The sequence below is a fragment of the Pimephales promelas genome, chromosome 2, assembly GCF_988280905.1.
Source record: "Pimephales promelas chromosome 2, fPimPro1.hap1.1, whole genome shotgun sequence".
Lineage (NCBI taxonomy): Eukaryota > Metazoa > Chordata > Actinopteri > Cypriniformes > Leuciscidae > Pimephales > Pimephales promelas.
The window spans coordinates 2,982,255-3,008,627 of NC_142770.1; the positions used below are offsets into that span (position 1 = coordinate 2,982,255).

Below are 26,373 nucleotides of genomic sequence, written 5' to 3' on the forward strand. Positions count from 1 at the left end.
AATAGATTTGTTACTGTATTTGTTCATCTTTGTTAACGTTGGTTAATAACACACAGGTGCTCATTGTTGAATTACTGTTTATTATAGTTAATAAAGTAACTAACATAAATGCTGTATGTGCAGTTTATTATTAGTAAATGTTAACTAACAAATCTTATTGTCAAGTGTTCCCATTCATTTATTATATTTTTTTTTTCAGAATTGGGAGTTTTTAAATTGCAAGACAGTATTGCAAGAAATAAAATGGCTAGGTATAAACGGCTTATATCTCACAATTCTGAGATTTACGCGAGTTGCCCGAAAACCTAAAAAATTCAAGAAATCAAGTCAGAACTGCGAGGTATAAACTCGCAATTGAGAAAAAGTCAGTATTTATTTAGTAACTTGCAATTGCGAGTTTCGAAATGTAGCGCTTTCCGCTATAAATAAAATTTATTATTATTGTGAGTCAAAAAGCTGAAATTGCAAGATATAAACTTAAATCTGCGAGAAATGTGAGGTCACGATTAAGCGGAAATAAGCTTCCACACAAACGAGACCATTGTCGTTTAGCAAACTAATTATTTTACATTTCCTGACAGGAAGCAGAGATTTCACTAGCGTAATAATTTAAACAAACGGTCAGTTACATACACAAATCAATTTTATTGCTCAGTAACAGTACAAAAGTTATTTTTCCATTTTTACAACATTTTCAATTCATGTCACATGCAGCCAAGAGCGAACAGAACACTACGCCCGTAATGACTACGGCAACAAGTTCATGAATGGACCAAAAACGATATTAAATCCATGTAACGACTGGTCCGATAACCACATGATGGAATTATATACAAGTCCCAAACAACAAATCCCGCCTAGAACTGCTGGACGATGAGCTTCTTCTTGCTGTCGTGGGAGAATTTGTTCGAGCGGAATAAGTCGCTGTCGTAAAACGCAGACAGGTTGTGGATGTTAATCTGCCGGGCCTGAAGACAAAAATAAAGACTCGAGTTAAAGCTCAAATTCACGAATGACACATTGTAATTCAGACCTTACGGCACTTTTTTTAAACGTATCTGTTAGTTACCTTGTCCACCAGATCCTTCTCCGCGATCTCGATGTTGTCCTGTTGGGCGCCGTAACGGTTGCGCTGATACGAGACTTGTTCAGACACCAGCTGCTTCAAGATGAAGAGCAACAGCTCGTTGTTGTCTCGCCTGAAGGCCAGATACCGCGCGAACGTCTGTGGAAACACTTCGGTTAGCATCTTAAGCCTAGTTCACACTACATGATTTTCAAACATCGGGCTGAACTGTGCGGTTCACACTACATGATTTGCTCTCTGTGAAATCAGGATTGTTCAAGTTGTTGAGCTGTTCACACTAGGGCGTGATTAATCGACGATCGATTATTGATCATTTAGAATTTGGTCGATCACGTTAATTTGTTGTCGATTATCATTAAACTAATGCTGCTGCGTTGCGTAGTGTGAGTGGAAAGTGAACGTGTTCCTCGGGCTGGTCATGTTAGCGCGGAGGTACCTGTGCATCCCGGTAACGTCAGTCCCCTCATCAGAGCGGCGTTTTCAGCGGCTGGACTGAAGCATTTGTTTACACTCGGTGCGTCCGCACGAGCGTGAAGAAGGTGCACGCGGGAAAAATGACGTCTTTGCGGTATTCGGTGTTTCACAATCAGGCGAGCGCATCAAGTATAAACACCTCGTCAGTTTGGGGAGGTGCGCGGCGCGCGCAGTCTGCAGAGACTCGCGCTGATCGAGCCAGGCGAAAGTGTAAACAAGGCTTTACAATCACCATGCAGGTTGCGGTCGCGACTGACCCCAGATGTCATCAACATGCTTATCTTTCTCAACAAAATCAGTAGCCTGGAGCAGAAGTTGTATGCAAGTTATTTTTTATGAGGCTTTAAGTAGCCTATTGATTGTTAGGTAGGATAATCTCTCTCACCCTTTCTCGACTCTGTGCTAAGGTTGAGTTAACGTTACATTTTGACAAAACCTGTCAGATATAAATATTATTATGCTTTTGATTAAGTTATTTATTTATTATTTTGGAATAAGCGAGGGTCTCACGAGGGCCAACTCGCAGCTGCAACTTCAGTTGCGTTAAAACACCGCCGCGCATATCTTCAAATTTAGCCTAACTGAACGCCCAGTTTAACTGCCACAAGTTCATTATCTTGTAATAAATATCTAATCGAGGAAAAACACGCTGTATTTTTGTATTTTCATCGCATTTTTAATTTATAAAAGTTTAATAAATTTGAATATAAAAAAATATGAATGATTAATCGATAGTCGATCGTTAATTCTTCCGACGATCGACTAAGAAAATTTAATCGAATGACCATCCCTAGTTCACACCACACAACACAACGTGATTGATCCGCAACAGGAGGTTAAAAAAAAAAAAAAACACACGATAAAACGAACCGGAAATGACGCGAAACAGCACGCGCGGCAATACTCAGCGATGAAGACGAAGAACACAACACACGAATAAGGACGTCAGACAGAAACTAGTGCTGCAAACGGTTTGCGTGATGATTTGCTCTGAGAAAAAAAAAAAAGCGAAAAAAAATAGATTTACACAGTGACCTCAACCCATGCCTTGCTCTGATTGGCTGTAGCTCATGACATCACCCGAGGTTGAGTCGTGCGACAGCTCAGGATATGCTAGATATTTTTCTGGCGTCTGTGAGGCATCGTTGGCTCTTTCATACTAACAGATTGGCGAGCGTTCATCGTCCGCTAATCCCCCGCGATAACACCCTGACCTGTCGGCGACCTCAATGATTTGCACATCGGGCTTAAATCATGTAGTGTGAACTAGGGCTGTTGGAACGAATTCCGAAATTCGAATATAATTCGAATATTAAAAAAAAAAAAAAATCAATACTATTCGAATGCTAAAGTTTCTATTCGAATATTGCTTTTATATTTAAAAATAATATATACTTCCGAAGTGACCAGGTGTAAACGGCCCCTTATCGTTTTCTTATTAACAATAGGAGAGCGCGAGACTAGCTTTCACGTGGCACATTCGCAAGGTCTCGTTCACTCCCTCTCTGCCATGCACACGCAGCATGCGCGGATTCCGGGAGATTTTAACTAATTTGCGGGCATCCGGGAGACGCTATCAATATGCGGGAGACACCCGGAACTTCCGACGCAAATCAAAAGTGAAAGTAAGTCGCAGACGCTTAACACTACCATCTTAATTAAAAGTAAAGGAATGAAATGAAAGCGGCTGATGCCGCTCTCCCTTATTGCTGTCTTTACAGATTTTGAAATTAGCCGATGATCAATAAAATGGAGCTCAAATCTGTTGCTTTCGGTGACGTGCACTTCATTACATCTGTATATAGCGTGCGGGAATTGAAGATCGGATTTATATCTGTTTTGCAAAAACACATTTATGTGTGTAAATGGAATCGTTTTGATTAATAAGAGCTATCCGATCTGAGAAAACGCATGAAGTGGCCAGGTGTAAACAGCCCCTAAATGTTTATTGTAGTAATGTTAGATGTCCCTCTAGTGGGCCGAACGTGTAACAACAACCACAGGCTATAGTGGCATTGACGATCCATAAGAATGTGTAATGTCGTAAATATTAATAATAGGACAAATTTGAACATTTAATATTTGAATATTACATAAAATAAGGAATTGAATTCGAATAGTATTATAGAGGAAGATTGACAGCCCTAGTGTGAACTAGGCTAAGACTTGCAGAACTGATCCTGGATCTGTACAATGACTCACCTTCCTCATGCTCCTCATCACGCTGAACTTCTGCGTGTCGATGAAGCTCTCCAGCATGACTCTGATGGCCATGTTCACGTCGTCCTCCAGCACGTAGTCCCGCAGGTGCATGCGAGCGTGAGCCTCGGCCATGCGGATCATGGATTCGATGTGACGCACGGTGATCGGGATACTTCCTGTGGCCTGCCAGACAACACGTATCATTAAACTGAGAACAAAACACATTTCAGGGGTAACTACGCCCAGACGGACACGTTCCATGGGACGCGCCAACTTTCTCATTATTTGTGATACTTGTATCAACTTATGACATAAAAACGACCTCATTTTAAAGTTCACATGTTAACACAGTAGGAGATATTTAGCAGAATGTCCAAGCTGCTCCTTTCACCCATATAGGAAAATTCTGTCAACATTTACTCTTATTTAGGGAATATCTGAAGAATTTTAAAAAGATTGGCTGGGAAATGTGTAGAAAACAAACTGAAACAAATGCGATAGAAAAAAAAAAAAAAAAAATCCAGGTTTTCGCCTTTGCATCTCCAAAAAGCTCAGAGGATCAATTTGAAAATGTCATAATCCACACTTTTAAACGCTCTTCATTTCATCATTTGACTTAAAAGGATGAAAAATAAATAAAATTAAAGCTGCAAGCAGCGATGGGCGGGCCCTCGCACCTGTAGCACGTCGGGGTCTGAGGCGGCCGCGTTTCATTTTCTGCAGCTCAGCCAGTGCGGCTGTGCATTTGCCACACTGCTTCGTTAAAGGCCACTTCCTGTTGCCAGCAGGTGGCGCTATGACTGTGGGTGAATGTCGGCATGTAGATTTGATCAGGGCGGGACTCTTGTCAAATGTGTTAAATTTCGTGCAGATCTGGGCATTTACAGCCAAGTTACTACAACTTCCTGTTTCATGGCGAATCATCGACGCCACGGACACGCCCATCGACGAAAACGCGCAGATAGCACAACTTTTCATCGTCAATGCCTTTAGAAGGCACAGCAGAAATTTGAAGGCGATCCGACTAAAGCCCTAGGAGGAGTTAGTTAAAGTACGTAATGAGTAAATCATCCAAAAATGGCGGTAAAATTAGAAATGGCTGACTTCCTGTTGAGTTTAGGGCATCGCTCCAAGAGACTTTTCTGTGCGTCTGGACATGGTAGATGTACCACAGAAATTTCGTACATGTCGGTCAAACATGCGACGGGGGCTGCTTCGTTAAATGTCACTTCCTCTTGCCACTAGGTGGCGCTATGAATGTGGGTGAATGTCGGCATGTAGATTTGTTCAGGACGGGACTCTTGTCAAATGTGTAAAATTTCGTGTAGATCTGGGCATTTACAGCCAAGTTACTACAACTTCCTGTTTCATGGCGAATCATCGACGCCACGGACACGCCCATCGACGAAAACGCGCAGATAGCACAACTTTACATCGTCAATGCCTTTAGAAGGTACAGCAGAAATTTGAAGTTGATTCGACTAAATCCCTAGGAGGAGTTCGTTAAAGTACGGAGTGTGTAAATCGCCCCAAATCGGTCGCCGAATTCAAAATGGCGGACTTCCTGTCGAGTTTAGGGTATGGGTTCTTGAGGCTTTTTTGTGCGTCTGGTCATGGTAGATGTACCACAGAAATTTCGTACATGTCGGTCAAACAAGCGGCGGGGGCTGCTTCGTTAAAGGTCACTTCCTGTTGCCAGCAGGTGGCGCTATGACTGTGGGTGAATGTCGGCATGTAGATTTGTTCAGGGCGTGACTCTTGTCAAATGTGTAAAATTTCGTGCAGATCTGGGCATTTACAGCCAAGTTAGTACAACTTCCTGTTTCATGGCGAATCTTCGACGCCACGGACACGCCCATCGACGAAAACGCGCAGATAGCACAACTTTACATCATCAATGCCTTTAGAAGGCACAGCAGAAATTTTAAGTCGATCCGACTAAATCCCTAGGAGGAGTTCGTTAAAGTACGGAGTCTGTAAATCGTCCAAAAATGGCCGCCAAATTCAAAATGGCGGACCTCCTGTCGAGTTTAGGGTATGGGTTCTTGAGGCTTTTTTGTGCGTCTTGATATGATACACGTCCCCACCAAATTTCGTGCATGTAGGTTGAACGTGGACGAGGGGCTAATTTTTTCCAATTTTCTAGGTGGCGCTAGCGTGCCATTTTGCCCCGCCCATCTGCGAAACCCACAAAATACGAAATTTTTCACCAATCCTGACATGCGTGCCAAATTTGGTGAGTTTTTGAGCATGTTGCGGCCCCGAAAATGGCACTTACTTTGCAGAAAAAAGAAAAAAAAAAAAAAAAAAAAAATTAAAGCTGCAAGCAGCGATGGGCGGGCCCTCGCACCTGTAGCACGTCGGGGTCTGAGGCAGCCGTGTTGCATTTTCTGCAGCTCAGCCAGTGCGGATGTGCATTTGCTACGCGGCTTCGTTAAAGGTCACTTCCTGTTGCCAGGAGGTGGCGCTATGACTGTGGGTGAATGTCAGCATGTAGATTTGTTCAGGGCGGGACTCTTGTCAAACCTGTTAAATTTCGTGCAGATCTGGGCATTTACAGCCAAGTTACTACAACTTCCTGTTTCATGGCGAATCATCGACGCCACGGACACACCCATCGACGAAAACGCGCAGATAGCACAACTTTACATCGTCAATGCCTTTAGAAGGTACAGCAGAAATTTGAAGTTGATCCGACTAAATCCCTAGGAGGAGTTCGTTAAAGTACGGAGTGTGTAAATCTTCCCAAATGGGTGGCCAAATTCAAAATGGCGGACTTCCTGTCGAGTTTAAGGTATGGGTTCTTGAGGCTTTTTTGTGCGTCTGGTCATGGTAGATGCACCACAGAAATTTCGTACATGTCGGTCAAACAAGCGGCGGGGGATGCTTCATTAAAGGTCACTTCCTGTTGCCAGCAGATGGCGCTATGACTGTGGGTGAATATCGGCATGTAGATTTGTTCAGGGCGGGACTCTTGTCAAATGTGTAAAATTTCGTGCAGATCTGAGCATTTACAGCCAAGTTACTACAACTTCCTGTTTCATGGCGAATCATCGACGCCACGGTCACACCCATCGACGAAAACGCGCAGATAGCACAACTTTACATCGTCAATGCATTTAGAAGGTACAGCAGAAATTTGAAGTTGATCCGACTAAATCCCTAGGAGGAGTTCGTTAAAGTACGGAGTGTGTAAATCGTCCCAAATCGGTCGCCAAATTCAAAATGGCGGACTTCCTGACGAGTTTAGGGTATGGGTTCTTGAGGCTTTTTTGTGCGTCTGGTCATGGTAGATGTACCACAGAAATTTCGTACATATCGGTCAAACAAGCGGCGGGGGCTGCTTCGTTAAAGTACACTTCCTGTTGCCAGCAGGTGGCGCTATGACTGTGGGTGAATGTCGGCATGTAGATTTGTTCGGGACGGGACTCTTGTCAAATGTGTAAAATTTCGTGCAGATCTGGGCATTTACAGCCAAGTTACTACAACTTCCTGTTTCATGGCGAATCTTCGACGCCACGGACACGCCCATCAACGAAAAAGCGCAGATAGCACAACTTTACATCGTCAATGCCTTTAGAAGGCACAGCAGAAATTTGAAGTCGATCCGACTAAATCCCTAGGAGGAGTTCGTTAAAGTACGGAGTGTGTAAATCGTCCAAAAATGGCCGCCAAATTCAAAATGGCGGACTTCCTGTCGAGTTTATGGTATGGGTTCTTGAGGCTTTTTTGTGCATCTTGATATGATACACGTCCCCACCAAATTTCGTGCATGTAGGTTGAACATGGACGAGGGGCTAATTTTTTCCAATTTTCTAGGTGGCGCTAGCGTGCCGTTTTGCCACACCCATCCGTGAAACCCACAAAATACGAAATTTTTCACCAGTCCTGACATGCGTGCCAAATTTGGTGAGTTTTTGAGCATGTTGCGGCCCCGAAAATGGCGCTTACTTTGCAGAAAAAAGAAAAAAAAAATAACCCTAACAGTTTCAATAGGGTCCTCGCACTGTTAGTGCTCGGGCCCTAATTATGATTAAAATAGAAAAAGAGATTAAGAGCTGCACAATTTAGCCAACATTTCGTGATTATATATCAATTTGGCAACAAACTAATGATAGTAATAAATATAAACTAAAAGCAAAATAAATATCACTATTGTAATATTTCACTATAAAAAAGCGTAAACGGTTCATGTTTAAGAACACAGTGCCGTGATTTACTCTGAAACATGCAGCGCATACAGTAAACCAAAATGTGTTCAGACTCCTTCAACATTTCTCACATTATCACGGTTTAATCGCTATAGTTTCGAAAATTGATAAAATGTCAAGAACCGTCCTTCTGTTAGACTCACACGTGAATTATGATGAATATCTGTCAACTAAATAATTAGATAATACGAGTTTAGCTCAACCAGTGACCAAGCAATGCTTCATGTTGTTCAGTGTGTGTGTAAAGAGCATTAGCAATTACAGAAAACATCATCAGCTCAGTGGAGGAATCATTTCTGGTCCCACATTTTTACAAATTTTAGAATTTGGGTATAATATGTCAGTTTCCTTTATTTTGCTCTCCTCACTTACATCAATTAAATAACTATAGTGCCCTGATCACACTAGTGAAAAAAATATCCAAAATTAAATCTGGTGTCTGACAATGTGATCTGACAATCGCGCTACGCCATTTCGGTGTGATTTTGCTAAATCGCGCAAAACTAGTAAAGCACAAAGCGCCTCACCATAGACTCCCTTCGAAGGTCGCTGTAGATGCGGGCCACCTTGTCCTGGTCCATCTGATTGAGTTTGGGCCGCACGCGCTCTTTGGCGTATAAGATGTACTTCCTGAGCAGCTCCTGCGGGATGGGCGGGGCATCCGAGGTGTTCGGGAGCAACACTTCCTCTAAACCGGCCACGCCCCCTTCTTTGTTGCTCGGGTGATGCTTGATGTGGCTGCCCACCACAAAGCGAGCCAGCATCTCATCCTGAACGCAGAGAATTGCATTATGGGTAATGTTATCGGCAAAGTTTAGGTGAGTTTGTCAGCACTTTGAATGTCAATGGACTAAAATTATACATAAAATGAAAAGTTGATTAATAACAAACTCTAAATTTGGATCAGGTAAAATAGGAAATATGAACATCATGAAAATGGTGCATATAACATTTGTCTTTTAAGTGTTCTTTATGTATAAATATAGATAGTAATTTGAATTAGTAATATACAAACATAAATATTGTTACATTTAAAACAATTTATATACAGGTTTGGTAAGACTTTAGTTTACGGTCCAATTCAATAGTTGCTTATTAGCATGCATATTAATGAGATATTGACCGACCTGCACAGGGTCGACGGTGTCTCTTACGACGCACAGAACGTCAAATCGAGAAATGATGGGCTCCGTCAGGTCCACGTTATCAGAAAACGTGAGAGACGGGTCGTAGCGTCCACCTTTAAAAAGAAAGAAGAGTTTCATGAGAGAAATGAATGTTGTCAGAAACGCACGTTCAGCCCAGCAGGAAGTCAGCGTTATGGATTAACATGCAACTCAAAGTGCCGACGGCAGAACTGAAGTTATGACCCTCATTAGGGTTTTATTAAACCGCTCCGTCACCCACCGATAGGATTGGAGGCGGCGATGATGGTGCAGCGAGCCTGTAGCGACGTGACGATCCCAGCTTTAGAAATAGAGATGCTCTGCTGCTCCATGGCCTCGTGGATGCTGGTCCTGTCCTGGTCGTTCATCTACAGAGAACACACGGTCACTCGGGGGTTCACCAAAATACATGTGATATGGATGCAAAAAACTGCATCACAAACCTCTGGTGCTCTTCGTGTGCTGCTCAAAAAGTGACAATATTCAATGAAAACAATGAACCGTTTTAGTAAGATACCTCTTTTTTATCTAATATTTTGTATTTGTAGGGGATTTTATAGTACTAAATTATATTTACGGTGTATTTATAATCCATTTATTCACTTTTTGAGCATAGACCTGAAAATTAAATTTCCAATTTTAATCTAGTAAATCATACATCTCTTTTTAAAGACGACACTCGGCAGATTGTTGCTGAAGTGAAAAAGTGTACTTTTAAAAAAGCCTACCCAGATAGCAAACTGACAATGAATCAACGTGGAAACATATCGAAACAGCGTTTATCTGGCATTGTTTTGCTCATCGCGTCATTCTTCAAAACTAACGGAAAATCAACTTGAAATCAACGTTGTTTCAACGTTAGGAAAGCAAACCAATTGCAAAACAATTACCAATTTTCATTAAACTTTGAAGAATGCCGCGTCTGATGTTGGTTCAACGTTAATTCGCTGAGCAAAACAATGCCAGATCAACGTTGTTTCGATGTCATGAGAGACGTCGTTTCCACGTTGATTCAATGTCAGTTTGTTGTCTAGGAATAGTTTTACGTTTATTGTTAGAAAAACGATTCAAAAATCCTATAAAATTTTTCATGAATTGCATATTTTCAAAAACATGTTTTAATCTAAGGACATAAATCTAAACAAGTTGAAAAAAAAAAAGAGCTTTCACAGTCAGAGTTTGTTTGGCCGCAGTACCAAAAGTTTCCACTAGGTGAAATTCGCCATTTTTGATCGTGAGGAGCACAAGTGAATGTTTTTTTCTTTCGAGGACCATTTAACACTATTTGTGCCAAACCCTTTACCAAGTTTCGTACCATCCGATGAAGTAAAAAACAAAAACAAATGTATCGGTCAAAAACGACCGAAAAGCACCAGATGTTTAAACAAATCCATTTATTCACTTTCAGCATAGACCTGAAAATTAAATTTCCAATTTTAATCTAGTAAATTATAAATATCTTTTTAAAGACAACACTCAGCAGATTGTTGCTGAAGTGAAAAAAGTGTACTTTTAAAAAAAGCCTAGTTTTACGTTTATTGTTAGAAAAACGATTCAAAAATCCTATAAAATTTTTCATGAATTGCATATTTTCAAAAACATGTTTTAATCTAAGGACATAAATCTAAACAAGTTGAAAAAAAAAAAGAGCTTTCACAGTCAGAGTTTGTTTGGCCGCAGTACCAAAAGTTTCCACTAGGTGAAATTCGCCATTTTTGATCGTGAGGAGCACAAGTTAATGTTTTTTTCTTTCCAGGACCATTTAAGACTATTTGTGCCAAACCCTTTACCAAGTTTCGTACCATCCGATGAAGTAATGAAACAAAAACAAATCTATCGGTCAAAAACGACCGAAAAGCACCAGATGTTTAAACAAATCCATTTATTCACTTTCAGCATAGACCTGAAAATTAAATTTCCAATTTTAATCTAGTAAATTATAAATGTCTTTTTAAAGACAACACTCAGCAGATTGTTGCTGAAGTGAAAAAAGTGTACTTTTAAAAAAAGCCTAGTTTTACGTTTATTGTTAGAAAAACGATTCAAAAATCCTATAAAATTTTTCATGAATTGCATATTTTCAAAAACATGTTTTAATCTAAGGACATAAATCTAAACAAGTTGAAAAAAAAAAGAGCTTTCACAGTCAGAGTTTGTTTGGCCGCAGTACCAAAAGTTTCCACTAGGTGAAATTCGCCATTTTTGATCGTGAGGAGCACAAGTTAATGTTTTTTTCTTTCCAGGACCATTTAAGACTATTTGTGCCAAACCCTTTACCAAGTTTCGTACCATCCGATGAAGTAATGAAACAAAAACAAATCTATCGGTCAAAAACGACCGAAGAGCACCAGATGTTTAAAGCTACAAACTGCTAACTCAAACCTTATCAAACTCGTCGATGAGACAGACTCCTCGGTCCGCCAGCACCAGAGCTCCCGCCTCCAGCGTCCACTCTCGAGTCACGGGATGGCGCTGAACGTAAGCCGTCAGACCCACGGCGGACGCGCCCTGTCCCGTGGTGAAAACCGCCCGGCTCGCGATCTTCTCCACGTACTTCAGGAACTGGGACTTGGCCGTGCCGGGATCTCCACACAGGAGAACGTTGATGTCGCCGCGCACCTTGTGCTTCCCGCCTGTTGAGACACAATCACTCAGTTGAACCAAGGCAAGCTTCATCTACTAGAAAATACAGTACCATTTACAGCCATTTAACAGGGCTGTGCAACCAATAATCACATACAAAATAAAAGTCTGTTTATAAAAAAATCATAAAAATTTATATATATATATATATATGAAGAGTTCAGATGCAAAAGCCTCTAAATGCCATTTGAAATTTTCTTCTTTAATGATGATTATCAAACTTGTATATTTAAGTTTAATAATTTCACTTAAATAACAATTAATAGGTAATTATCATTGCCATTTAAGTGAAATAACTGAACTTTAAATATACAAGTTTGATAAAAATTATCATTAAAGAAGAAAATTTCAAATGGCATTTAGAGGCTTTTGCATCTGAACTCTTCATATATAACTATATATAAAGTATACACATGCATTTATTCCTTAAATATATATATACGTGTGCGTGTGTGTATTTATATATACACCAAATAATTAAACACAATACACACATTAACATTATGTACAGGTGAAATTTGAAAAATTCTATTGTGTAAAAGTTCATTTGTTTCATTAATTCAACTTAAAAGGTGAAACTAATATATGAAGAGTTCAGATGCAAAAGCCTCTAAGTGCCAATTGAAATTTTCTTCTTTAATGATCATTTTTATCAAGCTTGTATATTTAAGTTCTGTGATTTCACTTAAATGGCAATGATAATTACCTATTAATTGCTATTTAAGTGAAATTACTGAACTTAAATATAAAATTTAAGTTTTATACCGCCGTCGGTGTGTGAATGTGTGTGTGAATGGGTGAATGTGAGGCAATATGTAAAGCGCTTTGGTGGCCATTAGGTCTATGAAGGCGCTATATAAATGCAGTCCATTTACCATTTTTACCATTTAAAAAGTTTGATAAAAAATCATCATTAAAGAAAAAATTTCAAATGGCATTTAGAGGCTTTTGCATCTGAACTCTTCATATTATATAAACTCATTACATACAAAATGAGATATATCAAGCCTTTATTTGATATAATTTAGAGGATTATGTATTACAGCTTATGAAAACCCCAAATTAAAATTTACAATATTGTGAAAAGGTTTTCATATCTAAACCAATAAACTTTCGCACAATATTTAAATTTTTCGAGTTCCACCTGTAAACACAAACTTTCATTTTAGATGTGATTAATCGTTGCCCAGCCCTAATATTTAAAGTAACAATTGTGAAAGATGAAGATACCTGGATTTTTGGCTTCGCCGCCGAACAGCGCGAGCGCCAAACCGCGTTTGATGTCCTCGTGCCCGTAGATGGAAGGACCAATACTTGCGAAAATCTGTACGAGGAAAATGAAAAGCTTAGTCTGGAGAAACCTTCAGATGCGCATTAAACCGTGGAAGTGTGTGAGCGTCACGCACCCGTTCTCCGATGCGCTCGTCTTTGGACAGAGCCAAGATGGCTTTGATGTCTTCGTCGGTGAGCTCCGCCACGGCCACGCCCTCATCCTTACGTGCAATGTGATTGGCCAGGATCACGGTGGCGAACACGGGGAAGCCGTTAGCCATGTTGAGGGAGCCGTCGTAGTTGTTGTGGTAGATTCCTGTGAGCTCCTGCCAAAACACATCAGGAGATATTTTATTTACATCTATACCAAATATTAGTTGTATTGGGAACGCATACATTTAGACGGGCATATTTTTGTTTAATATTATTTGAGTTATAGTCATATAAACAATACAAAAAGCAGATTAAAAAAATTAAGTTTCAAATATTTACAGGTTGAAATTGAAATATTAGGGTTCATTTTATTTAAATATTAGTGCGATGCAACGATTAAATCAAATACAATATAATTTTGTTTACATTATATGTGTACTATATTATTTTTTATGTATGAATGCACAGACGTGTGTGCATTCATAAAATAACTATACACCGCACACACACATTATGTAAACAAACTTATTTTGGATGCGATTAATCGTCGCCTAGCACTTAAATACATGAAACATATTATTTGTTATATTGTGATATATACACATTTAGAGGGGCATATTTTACTTGAATATTATTTTATTTAGTTATATAGTGATATAAACAAAAAGCAAATTTCAAAAACTTACGTTTGAAATATTTATAGGTCGAAATAGAAATATTTGGGTCCATGTTTTATAACGTAGTTATGTGAATATAGTTTAGGACGCGGTTTATAGATTAGTTATAGAATATATTGTGGTTATGTAATTTATATGAAGATGTTTAAAGAGTAACTAAACACTTAACCAACTTTTTCTAGTTAATGATCTGTAAGAAAGGATCTTTATTAATACCAGTCATTGATTCGAGTAACTTTTTTGACATTTGTTTATAAAGTGTTTTCTACTATTTCTACAATATATGGTGTAAAAACGTCTTAGTGCTGCCCTCTTCAGGTTGAACGATGGCTACTGCAGTTGAATTTTCCTATTGGATGTTCAGCACTTTGTGACGTACCCGTATCTTGTGTCGTCAAAAGCACTGTAGGGAGTCAGGAATTGGGATTTTGAGTATTGAAAACGATCAGGATAGAGTGTTTTAGCATCTATTTCATCCGCTCTATATCCGCTGGGGTCTGCCCACTTTTCAAATATTGCCAGTGGGTGGAGTCAGGCTCTGACCAGGGGTTTAGTTACCCTTTAATGGTCAAAAAGGTTAAAGGTTTAAGTCCACATTTAATTACGAACTTCATCTTATGTTGAGTTCGGCTGGTTTATTAGAGGATCTGACAGTAACCGGTGTGTGTGTGGACTCACGATCTCGTCTCCAGGTTTGCATTGGTCCACCAGGTCGGCCAGCAGGATGGCGTCTTTGGAGCGAGGCAGGCGACCCGCCGCCACTTTCCCAGGACTCTCCTGAATGGTGATTCGCTGGTAGTTCTGATACACGGTCTGATGAGGGCGAGAACGCTAGTTAACATCCGCAGAACAGAGATGCCGCTGCTATGGCAACAGCTGACAGAGCCGAGATCAGGGTTCGTCTCGGCAACACATTTACATGAAGACACAAGCAAGGATCTAAGACAGAGGTCATTTCATTTCTAATATATATTAGCTTGTTATTTAATAATATACAACACTAAAATTGTTGATTAATAACCAACCTTTAAAATTTGGATCAGGTGAAATAATACATATGGATGAACCTCATGAAAACGGTCAAGAACATGTTATGAACAAAGAACTAAAGACACAAATGCTAAATTATATATATATATATATATATATATATATATAAATAAATAAATAAATATATATATGTATATATATATATATATATATATAGAGAGAGAGAGAGAGAGAGAGAGAGAGAGAGAGAGAGAGAAAATTGACATTCAATTTGTACTGGTAATATACATACATAAAAGCTACAATACATAAAAGTGTACATTTAAAAAATATATAAACAGGTCTCGATTTCTTATTTTTTATTCTAAACTGTTTTAATTATTCTGATTTCTTTTGATTATTTTTAATTTCTTCTATGTAAAGCACTTTGAATTGCCATTGTGTATGAAATGTGCTATATAAATAAACTTGCCTTGCCTATATATATTGTCTGATAAGACATTAGTTTTGGGTCTAATTCTCGCTATTAACTAGTAGCTTATTAGCATGCATATTAATAGGATGTTTATTAGTACTTATATACATATTAAAGCCTTATTCCCTTAATCCTACACAATACCTGAATTTAACTACATTACTAACTATCAGTAAGCAGGAATTAGGAGTTTATCGAGGCCCAAGTCGTGGGTAAAAGTGAGAATTGGATGCTAAACTGACGCGTTTTCACATTAGTGGTAATTGTACTGGATTTATACTGATCCTAGAGTATGTTGTGGCATGAATTTTAATGTATAAGGCAGACATAGCTAATTATATATTAATCTAATAGTGCCATAAAAAAAGACTTTTGATTTGGAGGTGAAAACGACTTGTATATTCGTGTTTCACATCATCAATCTCCATGTGTACGGTTAATACCGGGTGACTGCTTTCACACACCTGCTCCATGTTTATATCGAAGGGTCCGAGCGACTGGCACTCGGGACAGGAGCCCGGCTTCACCTCCTGGTTCTGGGACTGGAAGAACGGGCCCAAGATGAAGTTGCACTTGTTGCAGTTGTACTTCACCATGCCGAGCTGTGGCAGGACCCCAGTGCAGCAGGTCACGACCCCGCTGGTGCGGATCAGCTGGTTCAGGTGGAGCTGTCTGCAAACAAACACAAAATACAGCAATTATTAGGGGTGTAACAATATACCACAACGCAATATGTATCGTGTAGAGTTTGAGAATTACAGAGAAATTCAAGTTCTCAAGAGTTTTAGTGTCAGCACAACATTAAACTACTCTATATAATGTTGAACATAACGTATAATAATGCAATGGGGGGATATGTGTCCGTTACCTGTAAAAAGTGCTGAATTATATTAAATAGTCAGTAAAAGAGTAAATCATATTCGTTAATAATAATAATAAAAATTCAGTATTTTCAGAATTATGAATATTGTTATTCTGGTGTGTTTCTGTAAATTGGGTTAAGCATCAAATCCAATCCTATTCAGTTACACACACACACACCATCTAATACCAATTTAGCATTTTAAATCAACAGTAAATTTATCATTTTATTTTGGAGTATCACGTTAATATTGTATCGTGAGTTTAACATTGAATCGTGACATTAGGGTCTCGTCACACCACTATAAATTATCTATATACATATTTTGAAGCAAGAGTGTGTTTGCTCGTACCGGAGCGATCGCAGTTCCTCCACCAGCGGCAGGTTGCCGATGCGGACGTGGATTTCGTGTGCGATGCGGTCGTATTTGGGGTACATGGCCAGCACCACCTCCTTCGCGGCTTCGTCGAAGATCTTCAGCATCTCCGCGGGAGCCTCCGGCAGGAAGTACGCCAGCACGTGCTCCCTGGACGCCAGCTCCTCATAGTTCACCAGCAAACTCTCCTTATTTTCTGAAGACATCGCAAAATCATGTAAAAAGTCTGGATTATACAATAGGGTTTTACTCAAGTCTCTCTCGAGAAATCAACACGCAAGTGCCTTAAACTGCAGTTCATCGACTGGCCACTAGAGACAGGATGCAGTCTCTCTCGAGAAACCAACACGGAAGTGCCTTAAACTGCAGTTCATCGACTGGCCACTAGAGACAGGATGCAGTCTCTCTCGAGAAATCAACACGCAAGTGCCTTAAACTGCAGTTCATCGACTGGCCACTAGAGACAGGATGCAGTCTCTCTCGAGAAATCAACACGGAAGTGCCTTAAACTGCAGTTCATCGACTGGCCACTAGAGACAGGATGCAAAAGAGAGTCAATCCCATAGAGCCCCATGTTAAAATGCCCAACTTTATGGTGCGTTCTATTATCCCCAACGAACCGACTCGGACCTCGGATTTGACGTCACGTCCACACTTCAAGCGTTCTATTATGTTTTGCGTGTCCGAATCGGAGAAAGCTGTTGTCATGGTAGCACTGGCCGAGTACCAGGCACTTACATTTAAAAAAAATATTATGACTACACCTTATCAAAACGCAGCCATTTGAACTTTATTTAATGTTTTTCATGTTAATCTTCTGTTAGCAACGCTAGCAACTTTAGTAATTGCACTCACTACAACCGATTCCCATACCCACAGGGGACGCAGTAATACGAGTGATTATAATCGTCATTTAAAATACCAAAGCGGTTCAAAAACAATGAAAACAATTCATTTTTACAAGCCACATGGCGCAGCCATCTTGAATTCCGAAACGGATTTCTTGCTCGGTGTCCTCACGGTTCTCCGACGTCCAAGAGGAGAAATCCGAGGAAAAGGGGCGTGTTGCTAGGCAACTTCTGTCATCCGATTCGGATCTCCGAGACGGATGAATAATAGAACGGCACCATTAGCCTGGCTTACATCAGACCACGTCTCAATGGTCTGGGAACCACGTTCATTTTCTCGTATTTGAGGCGTGGTTTACGAATGCCCAGAGTCATTTATTGGGAGCTACGAATGTCTATCAAATGCGCCTCTGTACGTCGGTTCAATGATACCAGATGACATATGTACAGCGACAGAATACATGTTCGCGTCCGCTGCCATGTTGGATCCATAGGTATAAACAAACTGCTACGGTGTGTCGAATAGACGTCGTCATTGTCTTGCTGCTCCCTCCCTGCTCTGTGATTGGTTCCCTAGATGAGGCGATAATTTGGTCCATGGTGTCCAGACTGCCAAGCAGCGTGAATAAAGTCGCGCAGCATGGGGAAACACAGACTAGCACAACTTTACAGCAGAAAAAAACATGTTTACAGCCTTGTGCAGAAAGTGGCTCTGGTCTATGTTGCTAATTTTGCCCTTCATGAAAACTGTAGGGTGGTGAATTTTTATAACTCGTCCGTTTAAAGTTCTGCATAATTAAGGGCGTGGCCACTTGAGTGACAGGTGGATTGAGCTGATGTCATTACTAGCTGTTTGTCTGCTAGCATCTCCTCAGCTAATCCGCCTCTTTGCCCATTTTCATTCATCAAGGAGTGACGCGATACAAAGATGGCGACTGCTGGCTCCGCCCACTTTAGGCTTCAAAAATGCTCTTTAGAAACCTACGAGTGATGTAACAGTCCACCACCCACCTTTGCACATGTCGCTGATGCGCTCTTTGAAGACGTTGTGTCCGTGCTCGTCCACGTGCGTGCGCAGGAAGTTCTTGAAGCGGTGGTAGATCTCCAGGCGCGGGGCGGCCATCGAGACCCACTCCCGGACCGTGTGGCCCTTCATGTCCTCCAGGTTCTCAATGCTTTCGATCATCTCTTCGTCCTCGCCCTCCAGCGCCACGCCATCCGCTGCCCTCTCCGCAAGAACACGCTGCCTCTTCGTGGGCCGCTTGTCGTCCTCGTCTTCACTGTCTGAACATCAGACGCATCAAACACAGTTAGACTTCGGTTTAAGGCGAGACACTACAGGCGAATAGGGTAACATTTTAAAATAATATGAAAGTTCCTCAACTGATTACTTGCACAAGTATATTAAAAACAATTATTAAATTTGTACGTTTAATTATGCAAATTAGGCATCATCTCATTATATATGAACGATTTTGCATATATTTTCGGTGGATGGATCTGAACATAAAGCCAGGTGCAAAATTATGATTTACAAACAAGATGGGGGAAAAAAACAACTTTTTTTCAGAGGGCTTTCAGGAAACGAAAATATACTGTCCATAGCCTTAAAAAAAAATCTATTTTCGCCATACTTTTTTAATTAAAATATCACATAAATCAGGCCAGGAATGTTTTATTAACAAATCCCTCTTAAAATATCTTCAGAATACTGCTAAGTGCAAACTCGGTTTGGTGTACATAGACTGAGATGTTTGTGAAAATGTCAAACTCATTTTGAGAAAAAGGCATTTAAAAATTTAAATTGGGGAGTTTAATACATTTCTATTGGAACAAATTGCTCAAAATACTTGCTATACTAATTTATAACTGCCTTCATTTTCAACCATTGAACTCTTTTACTTAAAACCACAGAAAGCTCGTATCAAAAGATTGAGAAGATGGTTTGTGCATGCGTTTTCAAACGCATAAGAAAGACTTAAACTCAGAGCTGGAGTTCATGTTACTGTGACTTCACTTATGATTTGATAACTCGCACTAAGCCATATACTGATTTTGGTTATATGTCAATTAAATGTGCAGCCCTACATTAGCTGTAATCTTCAGTGAAGTGTTATTTAGCGATGCCTAAAGCGCTCACCGTAGAGGAGTCCGCGCCCGATGCGGCCCATGCCGAGGCCCTGTTCCCTGTCCCGCCGCCTCATGGCCGCTTCCGCTTCGGCCCGAGCTCCGGGCGAGAGTTCACTGAGGTCCTCATCCTCGTCCAGACCTTCCACTTCATACCGGTCCAGCTCCGGGATGGCGCGGTAGTCTCTGTGAGAAGTACTCTAGTGAGCCACGTTTACATTCATTTAGCAGACGTATTCATGCAAAGTTGCCAATTTAACAAAAAAGTGGAGCATCACATCAAATATTCGTGAACAAAACCGTCATTTCCTGGTAAACTGGCACAGAGCATCAATAATATAAATGGTTATGCCGCTATGGCTCTTTTCCCTGTGTAATAAATCACTTGCACCTCAGAGCTTGCAGGCAGAACACAATAACAAATGATGTGCGATCTTGTGTTCGGATGCCTGATGTTTGACAATGGTTCTGGGAGATAATTACACCGATGCGTTTTAGTGACAGACACCGGCTGAGATTAACATAATTGTAGTTCATGAAAATGTCTTCTTTTTGGAAGTTATGAGCATCTTCATCCAATGTTTTTTATGCAATATCCCAAAATTTGCATTAAAAATATTTACTATTTGTCAGCAGATCATCATATAGATAGCCTTGCTGCTGACAAATAGTAAATATGTTTAATGCAAATTTTGGGATATTGCATAAAAAACATTGGATGAAGATGCTCATAACTTCCAAAAAGAAGACATTTTCATGAACTACAATTATGTTAATCTCAACCGGTGTCTGTCACTAAAACGAATCGGTGTAATTATCTCCCAGAACCACTGTCAACGATGATCAACTAAAAAAAACACACAAATATAGAAAGGTATCCATTAATAAAATAGTCACTTAGCTTTTTAGACTTTTATATCACTGCATTAGCGTTTCAATTCTTTGAAGCATGATTTTAATTGCTAGCCCATGAGTGTAAAATGTTATTATTTTGGGACGATGCATGACCTGGACATGTTTTAGAGACGTTTCATGAGGTTCCTCCCTAACTCTCTCTCACCTCTCCATCCCATCTCCGATCAGCTCCTCTCCATCTCCGTCGTCCTCATTGGGAATGTTTTCTCCCAGAATGCCCTCTGACTCGTCCTCGAACGGGGGCAGGTCTCTGCCGGGGCTGGAGGTCAGGTCACCCCGCCGCGAGCCACGCGTGGGGCTGGTAGCCATCTGAAACGACTCGGAGGAATCCTGTTTTGAAGCAAAAAAAAATGTCAGTGTTAGATAAAACAAAAATCAACCAGAATTGGATGTCAAATGACAGACTGAAAGCGAGTTAAAATGCACAAGTGTTACTAGATCAGGCTGAGGTATACTAACTCGAGCACAACACTTTAAAAAACTGATGCTCTGCTATCATCCTACACAAAAACACACTCACTTGAAACCACAAGTTACACAAAGAATGAAGTTTAACCCACGTGGGACCTTTTTTTTTTTTTTACACTGGCTTAACCCTTTACAACACAATAGCTTTAAACATTCAACATGTCGGTTTAGGATATTTTCAGTTAAAACTATAATTTTTATTTTTTATTTTGTATCTGTATAATTTTGGTCAGCTTTTTAAACGGCCAAACTTCAATGATTTGGACATTTACAGAAAAATAAATACACAAAACTCGAATTTAAATGACTTTTGCGGAAATGTAAACGCACATTTGTTCAAGTTTGTATATTATATTGAGTTTATTGTTAAATCTAGATCATTACATTGCATTATCGACCTACTGCATAATACTTGTATGTGCCATGCACATTTCACACATGATCACGGACACGTTTGCAAAAGTCAAATGCTTTAAAACACATTTAAACTATGGCTTAAATGATTTGTTCGTTAGATGATATACAAAACACACTCACCGCCATGTTCTCACGTCCGTCTTAAAAAGCAGCTCGACTGAGACTAGTTTTTCCCGGGTAGACTGACTTTTCGCGCGAAATTGTCCACGTGATCACTAAGCGCGCGAGAAACGCTATGAATATTGATTGAGGAAGAGAGTTAGAGCGCTGTGATTGGTTCGTTGGCAACTGCGTCACTCTGATATGAACGCTCATTGGTTTGACGCGTAAAAAGGGACGGACTTCGTAAGATTGTTAGAAAAATAAATCTAGACAAAGCACAATTTGACAGTAAACGATCACTTTTGCTTCAAAATAAGCCATTGAATCAACAGCGACGAGACACGCAAGAGCCCTGGGTATTTAAGTCCACAGTTAATACATTTAAGTCCATATTTTACTAGTTTACAATAAAACTAACTCGATTTTCACAGTTTAAAAACTGTTTCTTATGTGAAAAGGACTTTTTTTTTTTGGAAATTTGTAATAAGTAATTATTTATTCAGCACTTTGGGCAAGATGCTTCACATAGAAAGGGGAATCTCCTCAACCACCACCAATGTAGCATTACCTAAAGTATAAAAAAGAATGAACATAAAACATTGATTCTTAGTATTGACAATATTTAATCTTTCACATCCGTGAGCAATAATTGTACTCTTTAGTTACATTACTATCATAGTGTATTGGCCCCTTAAGTGCCTGCACACTTGTCAAGTTCATCTCAACATAATGTACAGAACTGGCACAGTCACGGCGAACGCAGCACAGGTCAGGACTGTATTGTACAGACTCGTTTTGTTGATGTGCGCCTCCAGTCTTTTCTCAGTGTGACCGAGGCCTTGAACGACTATCTCTGTGTCGCAGACAAACAGCTGAGTGTCTCGTGTTTGAATGACCGGCCTCTCCAAGGTCCGAGACTGCAGGGTGGTCTTCACCGCTTGTATCTCCGTCCCGACCTTCCCGACGCCATCCTCCAGCTGCTCCAGCTGTGGCTTCAGGCTTTCCATGAGCCCTCGGGCATGTTGGCTGTGTTGGAGAATCTCTTGAATCGCTTCTTCTGAGGCACTGGATGCTGGGGTCGCGACGATGGCAGTCGCTGGCGGGACGAATGTTTTCTTGACTGTTTTCGAATCTTCCACGCCTCCTTTCGCACTCTCCCTGAGGGAGTCGATGAGATTGCTGAGTTCGTCTTGTTGCAGTTTATGCATGCTGGCCTGGACCTTAATGGCTTCCTGAAGACTCACTGGTCCCTTCTGGGCCTCCAGCAATAAGCTCTTGAGTTCCTGCAAACGCACCCGGTTTATATAAGTGGAGCCCATCACACCAATGACGGCGCCCAACACTGAACCAATCACGGACCAGTTTTTGGTACGTTCGGCCCTGGTCCTTTCTTTTTCGTGGCTTGCTCGGACCGCAGCCGAGAAGAGAGCAAACTTCTCTCGCTCGCCTTCTTCTGCGTTCTCGTACGCCGTTCTGAAGCGCCGTTCTTCCTGTTAACGATAACGTTAAAGTGCAATCAATACGGTATCAGTCAAAAGTTTGAAAACATTACTATGTTTAATGTTTTTGAACGAAGTCTCTTATGATCATCAAGCCTGCATGTATTTGATCAAATATACAGAAAAAAAAACTGTTATATTGTGAAATATTATTACAATTCAAAATAATGGTTTTCTATTATAATAGATTTTTTTTTTTATTTGTATGTGATCAAAGCTGAATTTCCATCCTCATTACTCCTTGATCCTTTATTAATCACTCTAATATGATGATTTGATACTATTATTTTGAAGCCTGTGATCCTGTTTTAGGATTTTTTTTTTAGAAATAAAAAGTTCAAAAGAACAGCATTTATTCTTTTCTAACAATGTAAACTTTTAATATTACTAAACTTTCAATTTATCACATCTTTGCTGAATAAAAGTATTAATTACTGACCGCAAACATTTGAACAGTACTGTACATAGTTACAAAATAAATCTATTTAAAATGAATGCTGTCCTTTTTTAAAAATGTTCTCTTCATCAAAAAATCCTGAAAAAAGTTTCAGAGGTTATAAAAAAATATTCAGCAGCACAACTGTTTCAAACATTGATAATAAATCAGCACATAATAATGATTTATCTAGGTGCTAAAAATTCAGCTTTGCATCACAGAAATAAACTCTATTTTAAAGTATATTAAAATAGAAAAGCATTATGTTAAATTGGAATAATTTTTCACAATATTACTGTTTTTTTTCTGAAATTTTGAATAAATAAATACAGGTTTGATGAGCAGAAGAACACCATTTTTTAAAGGAATCAATGCAGCACTGTACATTACTCAGTCTACCTCACCTGCAGTAGCTTGTGTTCTAATGTGGCTAACTCTAAATAATGTGCCTCTTCACGAGAGACGCGGTCCAAACGGTCCCTCACTTCCTTCAGCCGGACCTGAAGAGCCTCCAGGCTGGTGTGCGCTTCTCTGACGATTCCTCTGGCGATCATGAAGGCCTTTTCAGCCTGATAGCAATATAAAAATCACATTATATTGACATATAAATGAATCCATGAGTGAAAAGTGCATCTTTTTTGGGGTCATTTGTCAAATGTGTACCTCTGTGACATTAGACTGAGCATCTCGGACTTCATTAAGCCCGACAAACTCTTCATAGCGCTCCCACCAGTAGTTGACGGTCACTGTAGTGGTTTTCACCAAATTTCGGCCCCATTGTTTCCCCAGCTCTCCAGCATACGTCAACGCAGATGCTGTGCGCTCTTTCACAGACGTCATTTTATTCGGCTCATCTTTCGGGCTTTGTTGCTGTGTGCAATAAGTTCTGTGGAGGTTCCACTGGACCGGGACAGACAGCTGGTGTCGGTAGAGACATGTGGAGACGTACTTGCTCGAAAACACAGTTTTCCCTCTGAACCTCATTGAAGAGCCTCATATGTGAGATATTACACACACGTCAAATATAATACCTGTAAGAATAAATACATTGACTTCATGAAATGATCCACAAGGTGCAATCAGTGTTCCTAAAACAATAATAATGTTGTTTTCTAGCTCAAAAATGAACTTTGCATTTGCACTAGGCTAGATGACACTTTATTGGGAGTAAATACATAATATAGACATGCTAACAATGATAAAATATGACTGATAAACTTGATTGATTTGGGCTTCAATATAAAGTCCTAAGGTCAGTTACACAACATATAAACACAAGATTTAAAACAAAGTTTCTATGTTGGTAATTCAAAAGTTAATTACACCGCAAAAATATGTAACTAAGACGCTGTTATATGTACATACATACATACATGTCGAACTAATGAATGAAAAGACTAATCTCGGCAAATAATTTTTACAGTTTTAACTCAATTCATTTCAGGGCATAAACAAACAACACACCAACGATTCTTTCTGCTCGGGTCGCTATTTCCTCATGTTTACAGAAGACTGTAAAAAGTACATTAAATACCTCCTGTCAAATTTCCTGAAATGTCATCTTGCTGCATGAGCGCATTTCTTTCAGGCAGTAACTGGTGTTCTTTTGAACAGGTTCATTTTTTACTGATTCAATTGAACCGATTCTCAAAGCATTTGTAAGTCACTCGATTGCATTATCAAGCCATTAAAAACAAAAAATATATATGTTCGTTTGGCACACAACCTGTGAGACTGACATATATAACGCACCATCTAATCTTCTGGGAACACTACGACTCAAATGAATCAAAACCAGTTCAGTTACACGAACCAACCTAAAGAATCGATTCGCCTGATTGAATCAGACTCTCTTCTCTCTCAGGCACAAGACGGGCGCACTACATCCGGGTAACAGCTGGGGTCCTGACAGCGCGGAAAAAAGCATTAGCTAAACAATCTGAGCAACATGTCTGGAAGAGACGGTAAAATTAATCAAAATTAAACACATAAACATGACCGTTTGATTCTGTACGACGTAGTAGCTAATAGAAACGCAATTTTCCGATCATGTCCGGTCTTTATAGATTATAAACGTCGATTTTTATTTTTGTTTTTTTGTTGTAACGTTACACGATGATATCTGCTTTATCTGTATTGAGACATTTAACTGCATTTTAATGAACGAATATCGGGCCTTTATTTTATTACAATGTATATTTAAAAAAACTAATTATTTTTGATCAGTTTATTATGGGTTCCAATATTAATTTTTTTTTATTCTTTACGCAGGAGGTAAAAAGAAACCCCTCAAGGCTCCTAAGAAGCAGTCGAAGGATGTGGACGATGTGAGTTCAGTGGGGTTTCAGTTGAAGTGTTTTACATAAACACTGAGATAATGTTTTGTACATTTTCTTGACCCGTTGAATTGCACACACTCATCCTATGGTTTATTTACTAACTACAGGAGGACATGGCTTTCAAACAGAAACAGAAAGAGGAACAGAAAGCATTGGAACAATTGAAAGCCAAGGCCGCTGGAAAAGGACCTTTAAGTAAGAGACACATAAAGCCACCTGTTGTATGTGTATTTAAATGCAGTTTTATGGTATATTAATGTAATGTTTAAAATATTTCTTTAAAGTTTCTCCTTTGATTTCATTCCACAGCTGGAGGTGGCATCAAGAAGTCTGGGAAGAAATAAATATTTCATTGTATATTTGCTTGCTGTTCATACCATCAACTTATGATTTAAGTCCACAATAGCGATGTCAAATGATTTTTTTAGTTGCTTTATATTTCTCATGTAAAGAACTTTAAAAGGAATAAATTTTGGGATGACTGTACATTTAAATTTCAGATTTTAATGTCTTGGATTTTTTTAAACATATTCAAAGCTCATGACAACACAGCTATATAATATCCAAACATTTCAAGTTTAAATTCTCATGTAGACAACTCAATCGCTGCAGTGTTTGTTCAAGCATATCCATC

General features: G+C 39.6%; 3 protein-coding genes across 4 annotated transcripts; 1 reads left to right on the top strand and 2 right to left on the bottom strand.

Annotated features, from left to right (window-relative positions):
• Positions 1–625: 625 nt before the first annotated feature.
• mcm2 (minichromosome maintenance complex component 2) lies at positions 626–21,617 on the bottom strand. Its single transcript, XM_039682831.2, has 16 exons — positions 21,484–21,617; positions 20,624–20,808; positions 19,577–19,749; positions 18,448–18,720; positions 16,565–16,784; positions 15,815–16,022; positions 14,564–14,698; positions 13,190–13,381; positions 13,014–13,107; positions 11,523–11,773; positions 9,382–9,508; positions 9,102–9,214; positions 8,502–8,744; positions 3,764–3,946; positions 1,070–1,225; positions 626–968 (listed from the first exon to the last, which is right to left on the bottom strand). Exons 1-16 carry the CDS (start codon positions 21,487–21,489, stop codon positions 858–860), a joined length of 2,670 nt encoding a protein of 889 aa, XP_039538765.1. The 5' UTR covers positions 21,490–21,617; the 3' UTR covers positions 626–857.
• Positions 21,618–22,071: 454 nt separating this feature from the next.
• On the bottom strand, positions 22,072–25,084 carry ccdc51 (coiled-coil domain containing 51). Of its 2 annotated transcripts, none has more exons than XM_039682833.2 (4): positions 24,935–25,084; positions 24,064–24,431; positions 23,805–23,969; positions 22,072–22,955 (listed from the first exon to the last, which is right to left on the bottom strand). In XM_039682833.2, exons 2-4 carry the CDS (start codon positions 24,382–24,384, stop codon positions 22,182–22,184), a joined length of 1,260 nt encoding a protein of 419 aa, XP_039538767.2. In that variant the 5' UTR covers positions 24,385–24,431; positions 24,935–25,084; the 3' UTR covers positions 22,072–22,181. The 2 variants fall into 2 exon arrangements, with proteins under 2 accessions (XP_039538767.2, XP_039538768.2); XM_039682834.2 differs by having other exon boundaries at positions 24,865–24,993.
• A 158-nt stretch (positions 25,085–25,242) lies between these two features.
• tma7 (translation machinery associated 7 homolog) lies at positions 25,243–26,238 on the top strand. The gene is made up of 4 exons (XM_039682842.2): positions 25,243–25,364; positions 25,672–25,727; positions 25,847–25,934; positions 26,049–26,238. Exons 1-4 carry the CDS (start codon positions 25,349–25,351, stop codon positions 26,081–26,083), a joined length of 195 nt encoding a protein of 64 aa, XP_039538776.1. The 5' UTR covers positions 25,243–25,348; the 3' UTR covers positions 26,084–26,238.
• Positions 26,239–26,373: the final 135 nt, after the last annotated feature.

Excerpts from the sequence above, each read along its gene's own strand:
- mcm2 (XM_039682831.2), bottom strand. Across the intron at positions 16,785-18,447 it reads CATCAGCGACATGTGCAAAG|AAAATAAGGAGAGTTTGCTG; the intron begins GTGGGTGGTGGA and ends CGATGTCTTCAG. Across the intron at positions 14,699-15,814 it reads TCGATATAAACATGGAGCAG|ACCGTGTATCAGAACTACCA; the intron begins GTGTGTGAAAGC and ends CGCCCTCATCAG.
- ccdc51 (XM_039682833.2), bottom strand. The coding sequence starts at position 24,384 with ATGAGGTTCAGAGGGAAAACTGTGTTTTCGAGCAAGTACGTCTCCACA. Across the intron at positions 23,970-24,063 it reads CTCAGTCTAATGTCACAGAG|GCTGAAAAGGCCTTCATGAT; the intron begins GTACACATTTGA and ends TATTGCTATCAG. Across the intron at positions 22,956-23,804 it reads TAGAACACAAGCTACTGCAG|GAAGAACGGCGCTTCAGAAC; the intron begins GTGAGGTAGACT and ends TATCGTTAACAG.
- tma7 (XM_039682842.2), top strand. Across the intron at positions 25,728-25,846 it reads AGTCGAAGGATGTGGACGAT|GAGGACATGGCTTTCAAACA; the intron begins GTGAGTTCAGTG and ends TACTAACTACAG. Across the intron at positions 25,935-26,048 it reads CGCTGGAAAAGGACCTTTAA|CTGGAGGTGGCATCAAGAAG; the intron begins GTAAGAGACACA and ends TTCATTCCACAG.